This window comes from Polychytrium aggregatum, assembly GCF_025602895.1.
Source record: "Polychytrium aggregatum strain JEL109 chromosome Unknown BJ171scaffold_56, whole genome shotgun sequence".
NCBI classification, from domain to species: Eukaryota; Fungi; Chytridiomycota; class Chytridiomycetes; order Polychytriales; genus Polychytrium; species Polychytrium aggregatum.
In genome coordinates this window covers 12,790-32,388 of record NW_026516258.1, presented here as the reverse complement: position 1 = coordinate 32,388, position 19,599 = coordinate 12,790, and the positions used below count along the sequence as shown (strand labels likewise).

The window sequence follows — 19,599 nt, the reverse complement described above, 5'->3', positions numbered from 1 at the left end:
CCGCTATCTCAGCAAGAAGCGATCCACCTCCGAGTCCTGCTACATGAGGAAGCGTTACTGGGCCCTGTCCAGTCCACCTCCAGCTTCTGGAACCAGGTCAACATCCGCGAGTTCCTCGGTGTCGCTCCTCCTGGTGCACAAGACACTCCTGTGCAGCTTCTGCGTCCGCCCCTTCCACAGCCTGTGGATGCTGATGGCGACCCCATGCTGTCCAGAAGCATGAAATGTGTCAAGAAACCACCCAAGCACAGCCGGATGGAAAGGAGATTCCTTCCCGCCTCCGTGCCGACGGGACCATCGAGGATCGCCGACTGCAGCTTCCCTTCCTCTGCGAGACTCGCATCATGCGGACCAAGACCGGCAAGTTTTACATTGTGGTCTCGGAGCCACTTGTCCGTCCGGGCGAAAGCCAAGCCCAGGACACGGGACGAGTACACGAGCAAGACATGCACTCGGTACGGGTACATCAACCGGGACTTGGGAGCAGCCAAGGTGTATCATTGCAGGGAGTGTGGGTTGATGATAGATCGCGACATCAATGGGGCTCGTAACATTCTGTTGAAGAATGCGAGCACGGAGGACATTCTTGGCGAGGGCATGGTGTAGCCTCGCAAACACCCCTTTGAAGCCTATTTCCACTTTGTGCATTACGGTGAGCTGCCTGACTTTGTCTCTATAACCAGTGCGCTGGGGATGCGGGTATGGATGTTGTTATCATGAATTCAAACAGGCGTGACTTCGGTTCCAATCTTTGGAGTGTTGAGGTGAATTGGCTGTTCAAGTAGGTGGGTTAGATGAGCCGAATAAAGGGATTTCGATTGATAGTTAGACCCACCAGAATTATACATGGCCAAGAGTTGATCATAATGGCTCCTTCAGCTTTGGTGAATAAAGTTTTGTTCAAATTACGGAATAGGGAGAATGGAATTTTGACAGGATGAATGCCATGGCGGATCCACTGGGATTCGCTTCCAATATCAATTTGGATCCAGCCGACTGAAAACAGGGGGCTTGATACCGCCGAGCATTTGGCTGGGATATCGTCGGTCCGAATATACTGCCCTTCACGATAAATCCAGAGATATCGAATACCCTTCTCATCCCGAGACAAAATTGAATTGCCCTCAGGCGGTATTTCCACAGATACGACGATCCTTTTGTGTCCCTTGAGTGTGTAATGTTCTTCGCCCGTGGTCGCATCCCACACTTTGATGGTCTTGTCATTTGAGCCAGAAGCAATCAACCTTCCATCGGATGAGATTGCAACGGAGTTTACTGTCCCTTTGTGCCCTTCGAGGGTGTGTTTCAGCTGGCCCGTAATGGTATCCCAAACCTTGATGGTCTTGTCCCATGAACCAGAGATAATCCACTGGCCATCGTGTGAGATCGCCACGGAGTTCACATCATCTGTGTGCCCTTTGAGGGGGCGATTGACTCGCTCCATGATGAAATTCCATACCTTGATGGTCTTGTCGCTCGAGCCAGAGACGATCCACTTGCCATCAGGCGAGAACACAACCGAGCGTACAGCATCTTTGTGACCCTCGAGAGTGTGGCATAATTCGCCAGTGGTGGCATCGCACACTCTGATGGTTTTGTCCCAAGAGCCAGAGGCAATCCACTTGCCATCGGACGAGATTGCAACGGAGTTCACAAAATCTTGGTGCTCCGTGATACTGCGCATGAGCTCGCCAGTGAGGATATCCCATATTCTGATGGTCAGATCATTAGAGCCAGAGACAATCCACTTGCCATCGGACGAGATGGATATCGAGCGAACTTCTCGTTGGAGACCTTCAATGGAGTGCTTCAGTTGTCCCGAAATGGTATCCCATACTTTGATCGATACATCGTGAGAGGCAGAGACAATCCATTGGCAATTCGGTGAGATCGCCACGGAAGTCACTCCGAATTGCGCGTTATAAGTATACTTCACCTGGCCTGTGGCGGCATCCCACACCTTGATGGTGTAGTCCATGGAGCCAGAGACAATCCACTTGCTATCGGATGAGATTGCCACGGAGTTCACGCTGCCCGTGTGTCCTTCGAGGGTGTGCATCATTTGCCCAGTAGTGGAATCCCATAACTTGATGGTCTTGTCCCATGAACCAGAGACAATCCACTTGCCATCGGGAGAGATCGCCACCGATTTCAGTTCATATCCATGTCCAGTGATGGTCATCTCACACGGATCCCAGGTGGGTTCTGGGCCAGCCGTGACCAGGAACGGGATCTTGTCCTCGAGCTGGGTGGCATATGTCTTGTAGATCGCCGTCTCCTTCGGTGTGAATGCATATCCCGAGTTGTACAACTGTGGTGCACTCTTGATGATCGGGTCGGCAAACTCGCGGATGAATCGATACGTGTCCTTGACCAGTTCCTTCGTGGTGTCGTCGACGATGGTGCTGGGTGCCTTGTCGATCACTCCTCGAAGCACAGCCAGTTGCTCAATGATCGGCTTGACCACATGTGTGAGCGATCCACACTCGAGCCAGAAGAACACATGCGTCTTGACGAACCGAGTGAGCACCGCTGCCACATCGACCATCTCGGCCGACTGCCACACCGGACTCGACTCGGCCACTCCTTCCACACACCACACAAAGTGTGTGATCCAGTGGGCGACGCTGTATCGCAGCGACGGTGTGATCTTGGCTGCGACCCTGTCCTCGAGGTCGGGGATATCGTCGTGGAACTCGTAGATATCGCAGATATTGATCACTGGCTCGTGTGAGAGGATCACTCCGAGACATCCCTTGGCAAACACCGTGTGGAACGAGGTCGACACATGCCACGGATGGCCAGTCGATGCGTCGCCGAGGAGATAGTCCACCACCGACTTGTGGTTGAACTTGACCTCGGTGTTGGTGGACTGGCTGCCTCGGGGATCCAGTCCATTGGCACCAGGATCGAGGACCAGACTGAGGCTCTTGAGACACTCGCGAACGACCCCGATCTCGAGTCCAAACACATCGGCGATGATCTGTGTTGTCAGGATCGACTGGGCCGTGGCGATCGCCGACACCACCGTGACCAGCTCGGCCGGGTGGCTCGACTGCGAGTGGATCTTGGCGAATGTCTTGTGGTACAGTCCCTTGAGATCCACCGACGAGTCGTTGATTTCTCGGATCATCTCGAGGGTCAGTGTCCGTGGCTCGTGTGCTGCGTTGCTCTCCTCGCACGGCGTCGATCCAGGCTCGGGAGTCTCCAGCTCGTGCTCGACGGTGTTGAGGATCAGGTTGATCCACACGAATGTCTTGGACTGGTCCAGCAGCACCGAGATCGCCTGGGTGCGGTCCGACTCGCTGAGGCTGGGATGGTCCCTGAGACGATGGTCGATGAACACCCGGAGGTCGCGGATGTTGTCCTCGCTCGACGGCTCGATCGTCGTGGTCGGCACTCCATCGAATGCCGTCCTTGATGTCGGCCTCGGGGCGGGACGTCAGCAGCAGCTTGATCCGGGACTCGTCCTTCAGCTGCGTGAGTCGCCAGGCCAGGAGCGACAGGATCTCGTCGCGCGGATGGCACTCGTCCAGTCCATCGACCATCACCACGACGGCTCCCTTGGGCCGGTACTGGCCAAGTGCCTCGAGTGGATCCTCAATCACGGCCTTGAACAGGTCCGGGATGCTCATCTTGTCGAGGTCGTCCTTGGAGTGGCCAGCATCGAGGAGCCGACGGCCGATCGGTGCGTACCAGCGACACAGTCCATATGCGATCGTGGTCAGCAGGATGCGGGGGGTTGTTCTTGCGGGTGTCGTTGTACTTGAGGAACAGCGATGTCGCCAGCTGGTCCCGGCCAAGCAGGATGTTGGCGATCTGGGCGGCAGCGACGGACTTGCCGACACCGGCGACGGCATTGACCCACAGGACCAGGTCGGCGTTGTCGTCGTCGTCGACCCAGGCAGTGACATGGTCAAACAGCCACTGGCGGGTTCCCTCGACATACAGATCCTCGAGCGCCTTCCTGTCTGGGTCAAAGTCGATGGGATCGAGCAGGACGCGGAGCTGCGAGTCTTCGTCGGCAGCGAGGACGATGGGTCGGCTCTGGTGGTAGAGGATGCCCTCGGCGATGGCCCTCTCGGTCTTGGCCACAAGCACTCGGATGTACGGAGAGAGCCTGTGTGGTGGCGGGGGATGGACGAGTGCGAAAGGGAATGTGGTCAGTTAGATGTGGTCAGATGGATGTGCAGCAAGGTGAGGCGATGTGTATGGTGTCTTGTGGTGTTGTGAGAGGAGTCTGATGCAGCATGGTGCGCATGGCATTGATGGTGTGTATGGCATTGATGGTGTGCAGGATGTGCGATCAGCATGACAGCAATGCAGCAGAAATGGCTTGCCATCGACTGGGATGACAGCAGCCACCCACCTCATCACCGCCGTCCCATCGGCTGCATTGAACTGCTGGAGAGCCAGGACATCTCGGATGGTCTGGCGGATCGATACGGGCTTGCCGTCGACGAGGGGACTCAGATCGTGGCAGGGCGGCTCGTCGGGAAAGTCGTCGGGGTTGGGGAAGTACTTGGAAGCATAGGTCTGGTTGTTGATGATGCGGGTCGACCACATATAGACGGGCTGGACGGTCACCGGGCGGCCGGTGGTGGCCGACTCTCGCATCCGACGCAGGGCATGCTGGACCTGAGTGTGAGTGTGAGTGTGAGTGTGAGTGTGAGTGTGAGTGTGGGGACTATTGAGTGCAAGTGCATCGACATGGATGGCTTGGCCAACCGCTCGCTTGCTCACCTCCAGGAACTGGTTGTCTGGCTTGAGGTGTGCCTCGCGGGTGCGGCTCAGTCCCCACTCCGACAGAACCAGCACAATGACCTGCGAGTTGACCAGGCCGTTGATGAAGCCCGTCTCCCAGTTCATGGCATCGACGAGACACAGCTGGTCGAGGTACGGACACAGGTTCTTGTCGTATTGGCTGGACGACTTGAGGGCGGCGTAGAGCTTGATTGCGGGCATCTCGTCGCTGAAGACTCGATAGCTGGGCAAAGAGGCGATGGTCAGTGGACACTCTGGATGTCGATGTTGCCAGTGCAGACATGGACATGGATTGATGATCAACCGGCTGGAGTGCAGACACCCCACACTGCACCACAGACATCGCCGCACCTGATGAACACCTCGTGGTCCCTGTTGCCCAGCTGGCACTTCCATCCCCTCGCCAGCGGAGGCGGTCTGTATCGGACCACAGGGAGAACAGCATTCTCGCTGCTATCGGGTGTCTTGGATGGCGGTGGCTCGCTCTTGTGGACGACAACAGGCGGCTCGGTGTTCTGGCGCTGGGCTCGCTGGATCTTCTTGATGGCGCCGAGCTTGAGCCCGATCTGCTTCATCTCTGGCTCGGTCAGAGAGAGGACCTGGACAGGCAGCCGTTGTTCAGCAACAATGTCTAGATGGCCAGGGGCATCGACGGCCGCAGTGTCGGCGACATTCCATCGCCAGCACGGACATCGCCAACCATCGAGTGCATCATGCCATCGGCGACAGAGTCAAGCAACCCACCAGGTCGGTGCTGTTGATCTCGTGGTCGACCAGGAGGGTCTTGTTCCTGGTGAGATCGTGCTTGTCCAGGAAGGCATCAAAGTCTGGCACAAGGGTCAGCAGCAGACATTGTCGTCACCCGCCATCGGTGATACATCATCAACAGAGTCTCACCTGTGGCCGCAGACATGGCACGCTGGCTGCTGGATGGGATGTGCGGACGGATCGATGAAAGAATCGATGGAAAGCTGGATGGGTTGGAGGTTGACAGATGGAGACGAGGGAGAGGCACCGAACATCGGGCCAAGCGGAAAGCGCGTGCCAAGTGGGCGACCAAGCACCGCCCCCGTTCGGAATCGAGAACGTGACAACCCAGAGCGAGCTTGCGATGGTGGCAGTGGACGGAGAGATGCAGGGTGGCGAGGACAGGGACGGCGATACATGTGTGTATGGAGCCATAGCACCCACGATAACCATGAATCCATGCAGCGTGGGATGGGGCGGTGGGATTGCTGAGGTGTGGGGACAGGGACCAGACATGGTGCTGTCGATGCCAGGAGACAACGACACCAAATCAACGCAGCTCGGCGCATCGCCATGTGTGCCATGTCTTGATCCTGTCTCGTCATGATCGTTGCATCACTCGTCATGGTCGTAGCATCACTCGTTCTGTCAACTCCCGCCTGTGTCGATGGCCGTCCTCGGTTTCAATCGTCGTCTCTCGTTGCATCCAACTCGTCTGCAGCGCCACTAACTCGCTTGCCCATGATCACACCGATGCCAGATAGATCCCTCTGGATTGGACATGCACCTCAGTGGCAGGACGCTGACGAAAGATCCCTGTGGTCCGGGCACTTCCATGCAAGATTAGGGGCGGTGATCGCTCTGCCACCGCATCGCCTGTCTGATATAAACCTGGCATCAATTCCTCACCACCACACCTCACAGCCAAACCCGCTCAAACACCGCTCCAGCCTCCATTTGGCCGCCCACATACCACTTTCTGATTCCCTCGTTTTGCGCACATCTCCATCGTCACCATGAAGTCCATCATGCTCATCTGCGTCTCGGCCGCTGCCTTCCTCGCTGTTGCTCGCGCTGCCCCCTTCTTTGATCTTTCCCAGCTTGATTCGCACGGCTCCAGCTGTGCCTGGCCTGGCCACTGCGAGGTGCCTCGTGCAACAACTACAACGACTGCTCTGGTGAGCTGATCTGTTCCAAGGGCAAGTGTGCCAAGAAGGACGACTACTGCTCCTGGAAGGGCCACTGCGAGGGTGCTTCTTGCAGCAGCGAGCACGACTGCTCCGACGATCTCGTCTGCACCAAGGACAAGTGCGCCAAGCCTTCCTGGAAGTCCTCTGCTGCCGTCGAGGGCTCGACCTCTGACGATAGCTGCGAGAGCGGCTTCTGTAAGTATCACCGAAGGTTGGCCGAGCCACATCCCTTTCTGGCTTGCATATTCGGCTGCTTCTCTGACCCAGCTTGCTCACCGATATCTTCATCCGACCTGTCTCAGCCGTCTCCACCTATACCGAGTGTACCTACCTCCGTGCTGAGCTCAAGAAGCTGTTCTGCCAGGATGGTGGCTCCGATCATGCCGTCGCCTGCATGAACGCCGTCGACCACTCCGTCGACCAGTGTGTCAAGGCCGTCGACGACCACAAGACCTTCTGCTTTCCCCGGCACTATTAGGCACTCCGGCACGAGACTGGGCTGAGCTTTCCCGACTCTGTTTGGTTGCGGCCGGCTTCTTCGCCCTCCCCCATTTTTGTACATTAGTCTCGTTGCACTCAGCCGCAGCGGCCTGTCCACAGCAAGTGGCAAGTTGCTGCTGGCGGCGTCCCTGGCTCGTTGGACTAGTCCACCATCAGCCAAGAGCCATGAGGGTTCTGAAACGCATGGCACTCCATGCGCTTGAAGACTTTGGGGAGGGTGGTAGGACATGGCGCGGACAGGCATCGCCCTTGGAGGAGACTCTGTTGTTATATCTACACTTTGAATGACTCAGTCAGCAGGGAGTGAGTCGCTGGTAGGTGTGTGGTTAACTGTCGATTTCTGGCTCTCGAGATTCTCGAAAATCCAGATTGTTAATGCGATTATACACTCAAACTCCGAAAAACCTCACCATCTGTGATCAGAACTGGATATCTCCTTTCATATCGAGAAACTTCATGGCGCTTACATCAACGCTGGTTACATTGGCCGAGGACCAGGGCGATCGTTCTTGGTGATAGACTATGTATGAGCTGAAAGTCCCGGTCAGGAATGTCCTTTTTTTTGTTTACGATAGCTGTATATTCAAGATTATTCAACCGGCCATGAGCACCATGCGGTACCTAGCAGTGGGCGTTCAAGCAAGCTCACACCCCTGTTGCGGCTCTTACCGACTCTCCAGCCCACACGGCGGACCATGCGGGTACACACTTCCTCCAAGAGGTCCCACAGGGACTCGCATGTCTCCAGGTCCCGCTCGGGGATCCTTTCTCTCTGGCCATGGGAGATCCTCTCAGGGATCTCCTCAAAGCCAATTGTTCGTTGGGCTCGCTGTCGTGGCCTAGTGCCTCTCAGCGTCCCAGTCACTCCATCTGCCTGGCATTCTGCTTGGTGCGAAGAGAGGGTTGTCTCTCCTGCTGGTCGTGGGAAGTTGTGTGTCCACCGCTCTGTGTAGGTAATCCGCAGTTGAGGTGCAGTGCTCCGTGTGATGTTGTGAGGGCTGTGCGGAACAGCAAGTTCAGGCAGAAGGTTTGTGTCCGGTGGTGCCGCTTCTGTTCGTTCTTTGGGATGGCGTCGAGGGCGAGGCCGTATTCCATCATCGGCCGCAGGAACGTGCGGTAGGCAATCGTCAGTGTCTTGGCGTGAGGTTCCCAAGAGTCAGGCCCATCTTGGCCATGTTGGATGCTGCTTCTCTTGTCCTGGTCACCATTCGGTCCTGGTAGATCGTCGATGAAGGCGCTGAACATGAGTGGGCTCAGCACCGATCCCTGGATCAGTCCTTTCCGGAGCCATGCTGGCTTGGATTTTCGGCCCTTGCTGACCATTTGGATGGATACCCGGTCAAACATGGCTTTGAGGAAGCCGAGGGCGATGCCGTTCATTCTTCGCTGCTTGAGCTTGGTCCAAAGTCGCTCGCGCCATACTGTGTCATAGGCGGCTTTGATGTCGAGGAAGATCAGAGAGTACTCCTCACCGTTCATCTTGTGGTGCTTGATCAGGGTGTCCAGGGCGACGATCTGGTCAAGGGTTCCTCGTCTGGCTCGAAATCCGCCTTGGGCGACGTCCATGTCTCCTGCCTGTTCTGCCAGGAAGGGGAGCATGATCCTTTCCACGATCTTCCTGCAAGTCTGAGTGAGACCGATCGGGCGATACATGGTCGGGTCCAGGGTCGATCCCTTCTGCTTGTACACTGGGTGGATCAGCACGCTGTTCCATTCGCTTGGCACCACACTGGCCTTGAGCGCCGCCATGATGATCAGGCGGAGCCACTCGGCTATCACTGGTGCGACTGGTATGAGCATTTCGCTCTTGATCTTGTCGGACCCCGTTGCCTTGCGGCGTGGTGCCTTCTCGATGGTCTCTTGGATGTGCTCCATCGATACTTCTGGGAGCCGCTTGTCGGGCGGCAGGAGGGTCGCCTCCGTGCTCAGGGGTGGGGTCATACTTCTGTTGTACTCTGTCCCGCTGTCCTGCGAGGCAGAGGATACCTTGCCAAAGTGCACCACGAGTTTCTCGAGAGTCGGATCCGAGTTGTCAAAGAGATGGGATCCTTCCCTCTCCTTCCTCGTGCGCATCGCTCCGATGGTCTTGGTCATCTCGGAGCACTTCTAGGTGTCCATGGTGGCCATGGATTCCTTCCATGACCGTATGCCGTTCTTGCGCTTGAGCTGGGTGATGGCCTTTCTCGTGGACCGAAGCTGACGACGCAGGTCGTCCAACTCTTCCGTGTCGTACTCGGGGGTTTGGGCGAGCATTCTGCTCAGGCATCGCCGCTCTCGTTCCAAGCGTCGGATTTGGAGTCACAGTGTGCCCTCGATCCGACCAGGGCTGATGCTGGATGGCCCCTTGGTAGGTTTCTGTTGTTCTGCGCTTTGGCGACCATCGCTGGCAGTGGGATAGTCGGCAGGGTGCGGTTCATTCTCCGGTGTGCTCTCTCACCCTGATGATCCCGCGGATATCGAGATCAAGTAAGGACATGCCACTTTTCATATCGCGGAGCTTGTCGCCATCGAACGACAAACAAACCCCTAAGCACGGCCTCGATGATATTGAGCAGCATTGACTTGCCGTTCTGGGTGTCAACCACAAGGAACGTGATCATTTCCCCGTTGCGTTCGGCAGTCAGTGCCGCATGGTTGTATCGGACCTCGAGCGTCGTCATGAAATGTCCTCTGCCGTGGCCATGCGCCGTGTGCCATCCAGGAGATTGATGAGAGTGCCATCACTGAACACAACGCTGCCCGCCGATGTGTCCAGGGTGCCCACAAAGGCCTTGTATCCTTGGCGACGACGGTCTTGAACGACGAGTGGTGGTTGGCGAGTCCGCTACCGTCCTTGGTGATCACGTCACAGTGGATCTTGTCGATCTGGGCAGCTCCGATTGCTGTGTGGGATCGTATTGATATGGGGTCTGGTACTAGTGCTTGGCGGTATTGAGTGCCTTGGTGAATACCAGGTTTTCGTCCCGAAGGAGACGGTCAAGGATGTTTGAGAGTCGTAGCTCTTTCCACACCGGAAACTCGAATAGATAGCCCATGGTGATATCAGCCTTGTGGTAAACTGGGCAAGGTCGTGGGCACCGGTATTGAGGTGGGCATAGATACGGAGGACATCATTCTTGATGGCACTTGTATCCTGGCAGCTGTGGATCGAGAGGAGTGGTTCTTGTCATTCGTGGTCCAAAGAGTCCCCTCTCAGTCGCCAGGCTGCACTGCAGTGGACTGGTTTCATCCTCGCATGGTCTTACCACATACGCTGGCGTGCCCTAGCGTCCCTGGGTCGGATCGAGGGTGGACCAGAAAGCTGCAGTGTGGTCATTTTCTTTCCTTTGGCGGCTGTAGAGGCGAACCTATGCTCGTTTGGATCCAGGCCATTCGTCGCCTTTGCCATCCTTTTGTCGGTCCATCGATGCTGATCAGGGCACGCTGCCGGGTGTCGGATCGAGGGAGGATGGTCTTGGTGCCGGGGAAGGCTGGTGGCTTGCTGCCTGCTTTCTCCGGTACCATGTGGCGAGGGATGTCTGGGTCGTGCTAACTCTTTCCACTATCTTTGGTTATAGAATGAGTATCGATTGTGAATGTCGAGTTGTCGTTGTCGAGTCATCGGATGTTTTCTCCTCGGTCGATCAACATCAGCGATTGTTATGGGACGGCACTATTGTATATTGGATGTATTGGATGTATTGAGTATCAAATACAACATCACTCGGCCATTGCCGATTTATCGGAATCACTTTACAAGTCCACTGTTTGGTATCACGGTGTCTGGGATGGGTGTGGGAGGCGAGGCTTGCTTGACTGCTTGCATATTCAGTGTTGCGACTTGGTTTATTGGGCGGGGAAAGTGGTGCTCGACGATCAGGTTCATTTGCCGAGTTCTTTGAGTTTGTCGATGGCATCTTGGAAACCCTGGTCGACGGACTTGCTATACCAGAAAACGGCGGTTTCGATGTTCTTGTGGACACCATACCCACTCCTATAGCAGTAACCGAGCCAAAACTGTCCGTATCGATTGTCCTGGTCGGCCGACTTACGGAACCACTCGGCTGCCTTGGTGCGGTCCTGGGTAACTCCGTATCCAAGGCGGTAGCAAAAACCAACCCAGCACTGCCCATACGAATTGCCTTGGTCAGCCGACTTGCGAAACCACTCGAATGCCTTCTTGCGGCCCTCAGATACTCCCCCGCCATGGAGGTAGCACATTCCGATCCAAAACTGGCTGTCGCTGTGGCCTTCGTTGGCGAGCTGCTCGAATATGCCGATTGCCTTCTTCTGGTCCTGTGTGGTTCCAAATCCTTGAAACAAGCACACGGCCATGAGATGCCTGCACAGCCAGTCATGTTCCGATCCCAATTGGCACAACTTGAAGAACCTCCGGGATGCGGGTGAGTCGGAGTCGGCCGAGTTCCAATTGGCCAGACATTCGTTTTCCCCAAGTGTGAACTCATACGATTTGTTGTCTCGGATGATCTTGATACCCTTCTGTTTATCCTGCTGGGTACCCCTGCCGAGGTAGTGCATCCATCCGACCATATGCGTGGCTATGGGCTTGAGGACCTTGTCATCTGACTTGGTGCTCACTTCCTGCCAGAGCCAGAAGGCGCTGCGGTCGTTCTTGGCCACTCCCTCACCCAGGAACGCGAGCCAGGCCATCTGGAAGGATGCTTCGAGTTTGCCGCGGTCGGCAGCGGTCTTGTAGAGCTGGCCGACGAGCTTCCAATCTTGGTGGCGGGCAGGGAGACCCTCCGAGATCAACTTGGCGGCTTCGAGACAGGCATCGGGATCACCTTGCTTGGCGTCGGAGACGATGGTGCCAGGGATATGGACGGCATCGTCGATGCCATCAAACTTGAGCTCGTCGGGTCGACTGGACTGGGACGTGGGTTGGTTGTTCACACTGAGAGTGGTGAAATGACCAACAACCTGACTGACGGAAGGGGACTTGGCGGCGGCGGGAACGGCGAGAGCAGGGACGGCGGCACGGTTGTATGGCTGGAGGACGGCAAGGATGTCGGTGAAGGCAGGGCGGGCGGCGGGATCTTGGGACCAGCAGCGCTCGATGAGAGCCCAGATATCGTCGGGGATGCCATCGAGACGCTTGGGGCGCTTGCCGTTGCATGAAATGCGTTCAATAACTCGGCCGAGCATGGCTTGTCCGTTGCTGGTGACCCATACGGGTTTGGCATCGTTGAGGACTTCATACATTGTGATGGCGAAGGCGTAGACATCGGTCTTCATGGTGGTGCCACTGGGATCATCGTCGTCCAGCATCTCGGGGGCAATGTAACCATCGGTACCGCCGGTCGGGCCCATGGATCGGTTGCGGTCCAGCGAGGCAGAGGTGTGTTTGGTGCGGGACATGCCAAAGTCGGTGACGACGGCGTTGAATGAGGCATCCAGGAGGATGTTCAGGGCCTTGAGATCGCCGTGGATGATGCGGCGGGAATGGAGGTATGCCAGAGCCGAGGCAGCTTGGAAGAGGAGACGGAGCTTCTCCTTGAGTGGGACGTTGTTATTGGCAACATGGTTGCGAAGGGTGCCGTTGGGCATGAAGGGCGAGACCATGAAGGGAGGAACAGGACTCCCGTCTTCGTCTTGGTCGCAGGCGCCGATGAGCTGGAGGACATGCGGGTAGCTGAGTTGCTTCCAGATGCTAATTTCATGGTTGTACTCAGCGAGCTGGCGTTTATTGCAGAAGCCGAGGAGCTGCTTGATGGCAACTTTGGTACCAAAGTAGGAGCCAGTATAGACCTCACCAAAGCCACCACGGCCGATGGGTTTGGCCGAGCGGTCGGTGATGTCGCTGGGCGCGATGTACCAGGACGGGCGCTCAGGAGCGGGACGGATGATGGGTTTGCTGGCCATGTTGTACGGGGGAGGCAGCTGGATAGGAGAGTACCGATGTGGATGATGGCGAAAGGTGGGAGCCGGCGAGGGAAGAGGGGGAAAACGGGCGATGAGCGAAGAAAAAGCAGGCGGGGATCCTCGCCACACCATCATGAATCATTGCCGGTGACACAGTTTCAGATGCGCGACACACGAGCGCAGCAGCAGCTCAATCGGGCTGGGCGTGCCCGGCGGATCAACTGGTTAACACCCTATGGTAGTACGGGGGGTTTTTCTGTTAACGATAGTTGTATATTCGAGACATTCAACCGGCCATCAGCACCTTGCGGTACTGGGCAGTGGATGTATGGTGCGTGCCAGCGAATCTTTGACGAGGCTGAACAGCGGCCAAATTCGAGAGTTCGACCTCGTGAAACACAATGAGTCATATATTCGAACCGGCTCGAGCCATAGGTGTCAATAGCAGTTCTGTGCTCCCCACCCCCGTGCTTCTGTCAGTATCCCGGTCACTTTCTGCATCACAATTCGGTTCGCATTCAGAGTCTGTGTCATCTGCACCGTCCCTGCTCAGTGCGGCATCGACAGTATGATAGGTTTTCCGGTGGGAGGTGTACCTTTTCCTTACATATGCCTGGATCTCAGTCAATGCAATGCCTCGTCTGTAAGCACGCATGTACCTCCATGTTGTCCTTGCATGCCTTCGGACTCGTTTGATATCTCCTGCTCTCCGCAGGGCTATTGGAAGTAACCTCACGAGATTTTGGAAACTGTTGAAGCACATATCTTTGGTGTATCGCTTGGCGTCGCACCAAAATCGTTCGATGAAGTTCAGCTCGCAGTGGAACTTGGGGAGAAAGATAACCTTGTGGCCTCGACTGTGAATGGTCTCGTCAATCCATGGCTCTTGTTTCTGGAAGTCTGGCTGGACCTTCATCAGGTGCCTGGCACAACAAGGGGTGCGTGTTGGGCCATCAGAGTTCTCGGTTTCTTCGGAGGTTCTCTTGCACTTCACCCCCAGCCCATCTACCCAGAGCCCTCGTTCCTCTAGCACGATGTAAGGTCCTTTGGGCTGCCCTGCCCATTGTTGCTCGAGGGAGTCGTGAAGAGGATCGTTGGTTAGATCATATTGGCTCCATTGATGTCAATTCACTCATCGAATCAATCATATTACCTCGTGCATTTCACCGTCCATCTCTTCCGGAAAGCACATCGCCTGAGGAACGTTATCTGGCCCGAAGGATGTAGGCCGAAACTTCTTTCCTGTTCCTGGCCAGAGTGACATGTTCTCCGCTCTGAGAGCGTCGTCAGCGAAGGCCCGGTGGTTGGATGAGTTGTCGAACTGAAACAGTGCAACACAATTGGGATGCATCCGTTCAAATATAGGGATGGCTTCCTCGAGTTGTTCAGTTAAATTTCGGCATGTCCACCAGTTTTGACGCCCAGGCTTGATGATCTTGGTCGAGCCATTCGTGTCGTCGACCTTCAATAGACCATGACATTCACATAGAAATGCACTGACCATGAGGCTTGATCCCAGGCCTTTTGGTTTCAGTCTGCATTCGCCCTTCCGTTGCCATGAGTAGTTGGTTGATTCATTGGTGTAAAAAGTGCTCTCGTCATATGTGACGAGGACGATGCGAGGCAGGGATTTACATTTCGGGGGAAGTTCCTCTTGAAGATCCGTCCCAACGTATCGAGTCATACGTCGTCTATAAATTTTCATCTTCTGGAGGTATGCACGGCGATAATCGACAACATCGCTACGCTCGTGGCCATCGACATATACCCCTTTCTTGTCCCTGGTCTTATTGTAGTCAAGGTGCTTCATCCAACGCAAGGCAGTGCGGTATGATATTTTGCCGTGTTTGAGCCGATATCTTCGAAGGTTCCTCTCGGTTTTGAGCTTTTCAATATTTTTCTATTGACAAACTTGGCGAACTTCACCGGGCTGCGCTGCTTGTTATCACTCAGATATTCCAAGCACATTTCCGCAACTGTTTTATCCGACAACAGGGATGTCTCTCTTGGGTGAAGCAACGTATATGTATCAGGAATATATCCTGTCTTCAAATACTCAGTTGCTGCTTTCCTTATGATCCGACTGAAATATGGCAACGACTTTCCCATAGCAAGTTGACGGGCGACTTCGACACCGATCTTAGCGACCGTGAGTTCCGTGTTTCTTCGTTTCTCTCGAAGGTAGAGGTATATAGCATGGTGCATAACCGTCTTTCTATAGTTGGGCTCCTTCCCAAGAGATGTGTTTGCACATCGTGCGCATGTCTCACTTCTGAGGTGCCCGATGGCCGAGTCGATTTCCATCGATATCTGTTGTTCAAAGTCGGTGGATTCCGTGTCGTCTGAGGACACCGACTCCTGATCACCATCAATTTCGAATATCACATTGGAAGGGGCCTCGTCGGACGGCTCGTTTCTTTCGTAATTTCTCATGCCAGTGGAGACTCCAGCCGCCTGATGACCGTCATCCAGGTCAACGACTTGAGCATCCCACATCCGGACTGGATAGCAGCCATCCAAGCCCACGATGTAATCGGAGGGGAATTTGGGTGGTGGATGGTCAGCGTCAATATCGAAGACTTGCAAATTGCTGTCCTCGATTGTTCTTTCAAAGGAAGTTTGGGCTGCCGCTTTACATTGGGAACCGAAGTATTCGGGAATCGTTTTGGAGGTGCCGTGCTGCAAAGCCCGGGAACGCGACTCGGCATTGGCTCGTCGCTGACTACTTTCTGAATTTCCAACATAAGGCCGTCGTCGATGTTTGACAGGAGGTTCGGGAAAGGAGGACGGGAAACGGATCGGCCACGCGAGCAACGGATGCTCTGACTGACGAGGAGCCGGGCGTGGCTGAGGTTCAGTGCCGTTGATGAGAACAGAACAATCATGATCGATATCGACTGCGGGAGCCCAGCTCGTAGCTGAAGTATCCATGGTTTCATCGGCATCCAGATCGTAAACTATGATTTTTCTGTCTGGTTGAGCATTCTCTGGTCTCGCCAAGGAGGCGCCAGATGCATTCTTGTCCTGGAGAGGCGGGAGTTCGCGAGCTGGTTGCGTGCTGACGTCGAGGAGAATTGTGTTAATGTGACTAGATCTCCTCAACTCGGCCCGAAAAGCTGCATTTCGGAGGGCAGTTTCTCTAGCCTTCTGAAATCGCTTTTTATTCCTGGATGTTCGTCCCATGATGAGGATGCGTTGGTGATGGGCGATCGACGAGAGACACCGGCTATATAGGAGGCGAGGAGGTCTGAGTTGGAGGGAGGTGAGCAAGGAGGGACGCGCGTTAACGCGCTTGGATTGTGTGACCGAAAGCGTGTATTGTGCGTGGCACCGGCCAGTTTTTGAGTCATCATTATTAAAATCACCTCATTTTGAACGCCAATATCTCACCAGGATGATGTGTTATGAGGGAATGCTTCGTGCCGAACGAGAGCATGATCGATTCTGAGTCGTTTAACAAGGTCATCGCCGTTCGAAAGAAAATGCGGCTGCGCATATTATTCCAGGACCAATAGGCGTCGGAAATACAAGATTCACCTGCACGCACCATACGAGCAGCTGATGGCCGATACCGCCGCGCAAATCGAGACCCTCCATGCAGAGCAGCAAACCCGCGACGAAGCCAGTGCCAACGAACTGCAAAAGTTGAATGAAGCGCACTCGGGCTGTGCGCTGACCCACAAGGCCATTCAGGACAAGCTGGACACCCTCACCCAAACGCACATTGCCACGCGGCAGCAGGCCGCAGAACTGCGCGACTCCCTCACTACGTGCCAAATGATGATCGGGACATTGGAGATTGAGAACGATTCCTTGGAAGCGCAGATCAAGAAAAATGCCCAGGCCATGGAAGAGTTGGCGGAGCAGCACAAAGCGAGTCAGTCGGAGACAGAAACCAAGCAGCAGGAGCTTGACGCAGAAAACACCAGGCTTGCACAAGAGCTATCGGAGCTGAACCAAAGGTTGGGTGATGCGCAGAGCGAGCTCTAGGACAGCCAAACCCGGGCGAAAGAGTACGAGGGCGAGATCGCACGATTCAAGGAGCAAATCGCGAGTCTCCAGGACAATGTGGAGAGTGCCGGCGCTGCGTCAGAGGAAGCCGCAGCTGCTACAGCTGAGAAGATGGCAGAGGTGGATGAACTGGTAGGAAAGCTCAACGAATGCACTCAGCAAGCAACGAGGTACACCACACAGATCGAGACACTCGAGGAGCAGTCAAAGGCGTGCCAAGAGCAACTCGACGGCAAAAGCCAGGAGAAGGAGAGACTCCAGAACGACATGGACACGGCGGTGCAAGAACATGAAGCGAAACATGCAGTTCTCTTGGATGAGCAGAGTGCACTGAAAGCAAGGGTGAAGGAGTTGGAGGAAGAGCTTCAGAACCAGCAAGCGACGTTGGAAGCGAAAGTGAGAGGGTTGGAGGCAGAGCTACTCGACCGCGACAACAAGATCAAGCAACTGGAGGAGGAACTGGGAGGTGTTGAGCAGCGGCAAAAGCCATCGACAACGGTCTCTGAAACAATGACAGATGAGCCGGTGGTCTTGGCAGATGCATCCACCGCCACCAGCATGGGGGCACCGGCCGGCAGCCCTATGGCAACGGCAGAACGGGTGGCGGAACTGGAGGGTCTCAACAGAGAACTCGCGGTGCTGAATGGCCAGTGGAAAGAGGCAGGTCGTGGGTTCATCGAGCGACTTGGTGTCATTCGCGACTGGATGGGTGGGGCTGAGAAGGGAAAGCAGCAAGCGCAGGAACCATTGGTGTGAAGCATCGCAGTGCCGCAGTGCGAAACGACGACGGTGCCATGTTTGGCCTTGATTGCAATGAGTGGGTGGGTGTGTGTATACAGGTCACAGAAAAAAACATAGTCATGACTCAAAACGAGGTGTCCCATTTCATTTTGGAAACGCTGTATGTCCATTCGAAGAGGTCGCCTCGACAACATTCCTGTCGCCCTGCACAGGATGATCGTGTTGCGCGCTGTCATGATGGAAGTTGGTGGCTGCTTCTTTGGGCTGTCCCAATCATTTGTGTGTGCCTTGTGTTTGAGTTGGACCGCCACCCACGTGGTGTGGCTTGGACCTGCTGCGCATTCTACCACGTGATCATGCGCAGCACAAACAACACGTTCCTGTGCGCGCATGTTTCAGAGTCGCGCTGCCAAATGGGGCAGAGCTTTCTGTCGTTGGCGCAGGAGTCACTCTGACAAAGGCTTCGCCTCCAGAACCAAAACGAAAATGCCCGCTTTCCGCCGCTCCTCCTTGCAGCTCTCGCTCCTCCATCTCCTTCAACATGAGCAGCAAACCCCTTATCCGCGAGCGCCAAGACAGACCGCCATGGTACATCTCTCCCAGCGACATCACCGACCGTTCAGCCAACCCCATCGGCCGTGGTGGGTTTGGTGAGGTGTTCACTGGCAACTACTTTGGCACCCAAGTCGCCATCAAGCAACTTCTCGGCGCTCCAAACGACCGCGAGCTCGCCAGCTACCACCATGAGATTGGGGTTTGGCAGAATCTCAGCCACCCCCATGTTCTCCCCCTCCTCGGAGCCTGCGACAGGGGCGACGCCGGCGAAAAGATCACTCCTTTCATGGTCTCTCCGTTCATGCCAAACGGCACGCTTCGTGACTATGTGGCCAATAGCAACATTTCCCTCGAGGAGAAACTCAGTCTTCTGTACCAGGTTGCGTCGGCCCTGGCCTATCTGCACGCCAGAAGAATCATCCACGGCGACCTCAAGGCAGCGAACGTCCTCTTGGACAGATCCTTCCAGGCTGTCGTCACCGACTTTGGCTTATCCAGAACCAAGCACACCTCAGCCTCGATGAACCCCAATCGAACCAACGGTCCCTCTGGAGGTACCGAGGGGTATATGGCTCCCGAGATGCTCGACGACGAAAATCCATCTGGCACCACGATGAAGACTGATGTCTATGCTTTCGCCATCACCATGTACGAGGTCCTGAATAACGCCGATCCGGTTTGGGTTTCCGCCGATGGTCAAGCATTGAGAAGCCGAGTGATCGAGCGGATGGTTTGCAATGGCCGTCGACCTGCCCGATTCGACGGCATCCCCGATCAGATCTGGTCGCTCATCGAAGCTTGCTGGCATCAAGATCCCGCCATGCGTCCCACCTTCAGCAGTATCATCGTCTCTCTTGATGCATACAAGAACGCCCCTCTTGCTTCTCCGCTTCGCGATAATTCTCAACCCAGTTTTTTTTTTTTTGTTACTATAGTCAACTTTATTCAAGAAGACAAGCCATCAGGTCCAACAGGTTGGTACCCCGGCACGTTGAGTACACAGGCAAGCCTATTTACTCCTGTTGCAGCCTAGTGCTGCCTCAGCTGCCCACAAGGTCTGAGACCAAGCGGGTGAACACATTTTCGAGCAGTTCCCACAAGGGAACAGCAGGATCGAGGGGGGGTCGGGGTGGAGGAATGACAAGTGCTGACACTATACTACGCTGTGATGAGGGTGCAGGGAGAGACTGCAAGGGTGGGACTACACTGGGTGTGGGAGTGGGTGGTG

General features: G+C 55.4%; 4 protein-coding genes across 4 annotated transcripts; 2 read left to right on the top strand and 2 right to left on the bottom strand.

Annotated features, from left to right (window-relative positions):
• Positions 1 to 4,739: 4,739 nt before the first annotated feature.
• BJ171DRAFT_478756 (uncharacterized protein) lies at positions 4,740 to 5,677 on the bottom strand (the record flags this gene model as incomplete). Its single annotated transcript, XM_053108910.1, has 5 exons — positions 4,740 to 4,760; positions 4,825 to 4,987; positions 5,116 to 5,363; positions 5,509 to 5,591; positions 5,662 to 5,677. 5 exons carry the CDS (start codon positions 5,675 to 5,677, stop codon positions 4,740 to 4,742), a joined length of 531 nt encoding a protein of 176 aa, XP_052962557.1.
• An 850-nt stretch (positions 5,678 to 6,527) lies between these two features.
• On the top strand, positions 6,528 to 7,292 carry BJ171DRAFT_571542 (uncharacterized protein; the record flags this gene model as incomplete). The annotated part of the gene is made up of 3 exons (XM_053113683.1): positions 6,528 to 6,575; positions 6,632 to 6,896; positions 7,004 to 7,292. The coding sequence occupies 3 exons, from the start codon at positions 6,528 to 6,530 to the stop codon at positions 7,177 to 7,179; spliced, it is 489 nt and encodes a 162-aa protein (XP_052962556.1). The 3' UTR covers positions 7,180 to 7,292.
• A 3,771-nt stretch (positions 7,293 to 11,063) lies between these two features.
• BJ171DRAFT_586741 (kinase-like domain-containing protein) lies at positions 11,064 to 13,980 on the bottom strand (the record flags this gene model as incomplete). Its single annotated transcript, XM_053114410.1, has 2 exons — positions 11,064 to 13,082; positions 13,801 to 13,980. 2 exons carry the CDS (start codon positions 13,978 to 13,980, stop codon positions 11,064 to 11,066), a joined length of 2,199 nt encoding a protein of 732 aa, XP_052962555.1.
• Positions 13,981 to 16,625: 2,645 nt separating this feature from the next.
• BJ171DRAFT_571540 (uncharacterized protein) lies at positions 16,626 to 17,831 on the top strand (the record flags this gene model as incomplete). Its single annotated transcript, XM_053113682.1, has 2 exons — positions 16,626 to 17,026; positions 17,060 to 17,831. The coding sequence occupies 2 exons, from the start codon at positions 16,626 to 16,628 to the stop codon at positions 17,829 to 17,831; spliced, it is 1,173 nt and encodes a 390-aa protein (XP_052962554.1).
• Between the last annotated feature and the right edge of the window lie 1,768 nt (positions 17,832 to 19,599).